Genomic DNA, 5,039 nt, shown 5'->3' with positions numbered 1-5,039 from the left:
GTGCAGGACCTGCGTCATCTGGGCATCCCGAGTTCTTCAATAACGTCTCAGGCCTGTTAGATAACTGTGTTTGGAGCAGCTCTGTCTGGGCCACAACACACATGGAGACACACACTCAATATGAGGGGGGAATTATCAAGAATTTCATATTAAATGGTAAATGGACTGACTTATATACGCCTTATTCCAAAGCGCTTTACAACGGCCTCTCATTCACCCATTCACACACACATTCACATACCAATGGGGGCAAGCTGTCATGCAAGGCGCCGGCCCGCTCATTGGGAGCAATTTGGGGTTCAGTGTCTCGCCCAAGGACACCTCGACATGTGGCCAGCCGGGGTTCGAACTGTCCAGCCCCGCCCACCAGGTAGTCTACCTGCTTAACGACACACAACAAGTTGTTTCAAGTTTATTGTTACGGCACATGACACGAGTGTAAGAGAGTAACATTCTTAGGCTTCGGTTCCTGACATTGCTGCACACAAGACCATAAGGCAACAGGCATAATTCAAGATAATAAAACAAAAAAAAGTGACAATAGTACAGGACACAAGTGACCAATAAGATTATTTACGCCTTGTAAAGTCCAAACGTTTCACAGCAGAACAAAGTGTGGGGGATGGAGGACGTTTAGATCGACCTGTTCTCACTTTGCATTTTGTCTTCTTTACTTTCACACGTTTCACACTTAACAACATTACAGTTTCGACCTCGACCTGCCAGACCTCCCTAGCGACCTCAGCTTTTGGATTATTATATTCCACGCTCCACCGCCTGAGTCACAGAGGACCGCTGATCTCTCTGCCTTTGACTGAACGGGGACACTTTGAAGAGCGTTGTACTTTAGCAGGATGACTCTCCCCTTCTCTCCCTGGCTGAGTTAGAAGGAGTTCTTATATAAGACAGCAGATGAATACTGCAGTGCCTTGTGGGAAGGCCTTCACAACCAGAGATGTCTCAGGACAGTCGCTGGTGACTGTGTACGCAGTACTGAGTTGCAGTGTTGCCTTAGCCAGTGTGTTTCCTAATGAAGGTGTTACAATAATGTTGTTGTTGTTGTTTGCAGATTATGAAGAGGAACCTGAACAATGTGAAGAGGATGACGTCCCACCCCCTCTACCAGTACTGTGAGTATTACTGCGCTGTCCTCCAGGGGAGGCTGGGGGGGTAGAAATCGGAGGTCGGGCTCAATGTAATGCATGGAACGGAATGAGGAATGGTATCAAACACACATAAATGACTGTCTGTGTGTGTGTGTCTGTGTGTACGTGCGTGTGTGTGTGTGTGTGTGTGTGTGTGTGTGTGTGTGTGTGTGTAGACATGACGGGGGCTCAGGACGGCAGCGTTCGCATGTTTGAGTGGAACAGACCTCAGCAGCTCATCTGCTTCAGACAGGCCGGCAACGCCCGCGTCACACGCCTCTACTTCAACTCCCAGGGCAACAAGGTACACACACACACACACACACACATTTTAAATGCTTTATTTATGTCCACATAAATGTACAATATCTAAAGGACATAAATACTATCAGTGCATTTTGACATTATGAAAACAGTCAGTTACAATAGTGCTGAGCCAACAACCAGTTACGCTACACATAGGATGTTATTCACACCAAGTGATGATTACAGTGGATTGACAGATACAGTATCAATACTGTAAAACAGACAGCTCATGGGTCCAAGAAGCACCACCGTCTCCATATTGAGTGGCTATAGCAGATACTGAGCAATACTTTGCTAACACACACTCACACACACACACACACACACACACACACACACACACACCTACACACACACACCTGACATACACTTGTTTCACAGGCTCCTGGTTTACTGTATTGATATTGTTTAATATCTCTCTCTCTCTCTCTGTGTGTGTGTGTGTGTGTGTGTGTGTGTGTGTGTGTGTGTGTGTGTGTGTGTGTGCGTGTGTGTGTGTGTGTGCGTGTGCGCGTGTGTGTGTGTGTGTGTGTGTGTGTGTGTGTGTGTGTGTGTGTGTGTGTGTGTGTGTGCGTGTGTGTGTGTGTGTGTGGGTGTGCGTGTGCGTGTGCGTGTGTGTGTGCGTGTGCGTGTGCGTGTGCGTGTGCGTGTGCGTGTGCGTGTGTGTGTGTGTGTCCTCAGTGTGGAGTGGCTGATGGAGAGGGCTTCCTCAGTCTGTGGCAGGTCAACCAGACCTCCTCCAACCCCAAACCCTACATGGTGAGTACTGTACCTCACACACACACACACACACATGAATGGCGCTTTAATTGAAATAACCTCTTCCCTGCCCCCCCCCCCCCCCTCTCAGAGCTGGCAGTGCCACAGTAAGACCTGTGGTGACTTCGCCTTCGTCACGTCCTCCAGTCTCATCGCCACGGCCGGACAGTCCAACGACAGCAGGTCACCACCTCATACTACACACACACACACACACACACACGCACCTACCTGCTCCAACACTGTACTAATACACCTAGGACCCCTTCACCAATACCTACACGACAACACACACACAGACTAACCCAGTGTTCCATGTTGTCTTTGTCTCTACAGAAATGTGTGCCTGTGGGACACGCTAGTTTCTCCCAGTAACTCCATGGTGCACGGTAAGATATCACACCCTCACACTTTAACACAGAGAGATGTGTCGTAGAACATTATGAAATGATGAAAATAACACTCATTTATTGTGTACTAATATTGTGTGTGTGTCTGTGTGTGTGTGTCTGTGTCTGTGTGTGTTCGTGTGCTCCTTTGTGCGCCCCTGTGTCTGTCTCTGTGTCCTCCCCCTCCCCCCGTCACCCAGCCTTCCCCTGTCATGAGAACGGGGCCACGGTGTTGCAGTACGCCCCCAAGCAGCAGCTGCTGATCTCGGGGGGCAGGAAGGGCTTCGTGTGTGTGTTCGACATCCGCCAGAGGCAGCTGCTCCACACCTTCCAGGCACACGACTCCGCCATCAAAGCCATGGCCCTCGACGCCTCAGAGGACTACTTTGTCACCGGCTCGGCTGAGGGCAACATGAAGGTAGGTACCCCCCCCCCCCCCTCTGGCCCCTCCCACGGTCATCTGGCCCCTCCCACTCTCACCTGGCCCCTCCCACTCTCACCTGGCCCCTCCCACTCTCACCTGGCCCTTCCCACTCTCACCTCACCTCACCTGAGAGGTTTGCCCCCTCCCACTCTCACCTGGTCCATCCCCTGAGCAGTTTAACCCCTCCCACTCTCACCTGGCCCCTCCCACTCTCACCTCACCTCTAACCTGAGAGGTTTGGCCCCTCAGGCTTGCCGTAGAATGACTCTGTTGTCTGAGAGAGGAGGCTAACTCAATTAGAGTGAACAAAGTCGCCCAAATAGTTTTAGATTGCCACGGGTTACACACACACAAAGGTCAAGTTAAAGGTGGATGTGGTCCTCTGTGGCTCAATGCTTGTGGGTTCCATTCCTGCTGGGACCATGTATACTGAAAGATGCATGTACTCAGTGCAATGTGTAAATATAATGACTGTAAATGAATGAGAAACATTTCCTCACACTCTCTCTCTCTCCTTCCCAACCTCCCTCTCTCCCTCCCCCCCCCTCTCTCCCTCTCCCTCCCTCCCCCGCTCTCCAGGTATGGAAGCTGGCGGCGGGCCCCGGCCTCATGCACTCGTTCAGCACGGAGCACACCAAGCAGTCCATCTTCCGCAACATCGGCGCCGGCGTGATGCAGGTCGAGGCCCGGCCCGGCAACCGGATCTTCACCTGCGGGGCGGACGGCACCCTGAAGATGCGGGTCCTCCCCGACCGCTACAGCATCCTGCCCTCCAGCATCTTCGACATCCTGTAAAAAAAAAAGAGAAGAAGAAAAAAAACGCCACGTAGATAGAAAAAATAAACGGTCTAGGGTCTGGCTGGTCTGGTGGGTCTGGTAGAGAGGGATGAAAAAAGGGATCGAACGCTAAAAAAGCGTTATTTAACATACCGTGTAGACGGCGTTGTTGTCATGGTGGGGGTTTTTTAGTGGAGAGAGAGAGAGAGAGAGAGAGAGAGAGAGAGAGAAGAGAAAACCTTCTAAACGCTTTCGGGCAGCTTTCTAGAGTGTGTGTATACACCGTGCGGTGTAAGGTTTACCGCGGTGTAAATCGTATGTACTATATCTCGAGGGTCGGTGGAGAGAGTTGAGCTCCAAATATCCCCCCTCCCTCCTCCCCCAACCCCCTCCTCCACCTCCCTCCTCCCTCCTCCCCCTCCTCCCCAATAGCCAGAAAGCGAAGCGCGAAAGCAAAAAAAAAAGGTTAACCACTAATACTTGATTTTCAAAAAAAATAAAAGCTAGATTTACCGTACTTTTCTGATGCTGAGTGGATCTCTACACGTAGAGTGTGTTGGTAGGGAAGCTATGCATGTCCTCTACTTGTCCCGCGGTGCAAATCACAGGTCTATTGGTAGTGCTCTGTAAAAGTGCTCAAGCGAAACTTTTAAAAACAAAAAAGTGTGTATCTGTCGTCATAATTGTTGCCCACGGCTGAAAAATCTCTCTTCTTCTCTTAGCGTCTCTCTCTAAACTACTTTAATTAACCAGCACTGTGGTTCGTTATTAAAAAAAAAAAAAACGTCAGTGTTTTTTTCCAGTGTTGAGTCGAAGTTGTCGGGTCTGCATTTTAGTTTTTTCGACGGTTTTGACCTTTTTCGATGATGGCACACCTTCTCTTTTGAGTTCTGTGGCACATCTCCCCATCCCCCACCCCCCCCGGTGTGACCCCCCCATCTCCCCTGACCCCGCTCCCTGACTGCCCAGAGCCACCCTGGTGTGGCCGTACGTAGTGCTGTGTCTCCTCTGCTGTGTCTGCCATCTGTACGCCCGCTGACAGCCTGCCCTCTAAAGCCTGTTGGGGTGGCAGCCTCACAATGCTAGAACATTCCTGGAAGATGACGTGTTTTACTCCTGTGACTACTGTGGTTTAAATGTCTCATCTCGTCTGTTTCACTTGAAATACCCACCTCCCAAAACACCCCCTTCCCTCCGCCCCCCCTACCCCTCCTCCCAAGAAAGATTCAAAGATTCCAA

At 50.6% G+C, this 5,039-nt stretch overlaps 1 protein-coding gene across 1 annotated transcript in view; it reads left to right on the top strand.

Moving 5' to 3' along the window:
- dmxl2 (Dmx-like 2) overlaps nt 1–4,839 on the top strand; it is a gene marked incomplete at its 3' end in the record, with an annotated part of 70,140 nt that extends 65,301 nt beyond the window's left edge. The window contains 8 exon segments of the mRNA XM_080539792.1: nt 1,070–1,130; nt 1,322–1,449; nt 2,133–2,210; nt 2,302–2,393; nt 2,547–2,599; nt 2,800–3,017; nt 3,603–3,814; nt 4,770–4,839. Coding sequence (XP_080395918.1) covers nt 1,070–1,130; nt 1,322–1,449; nt 2,133–2,210; nt 2,302–2,393; nt 2,547–2,599; nt 2,800–3,017; nt 3,603–3,814; nt 4,770–4,839 — 912 coding nt within the window.
- Between the last annotated feature and the right edge of the window lie 200 nt (nt 4,840–5,039).

Source organism: Nansenia antarctica (genome assembly GCF_963989245.1).
Source record: "Nansenia antarctica genome assembly, chromosome: 9".
Taxonomy (NCBI): Eukaryota; Metazoa; Chordata; class Actinopteri; order Argentiniformes; family Microstomatidae; genus Nansenia; species Nansenia antarctica.
Note: the sequence above shows the minus strand (reverse complement) of the source record. Positions and strands in the feature narration are given on the sequence as shown.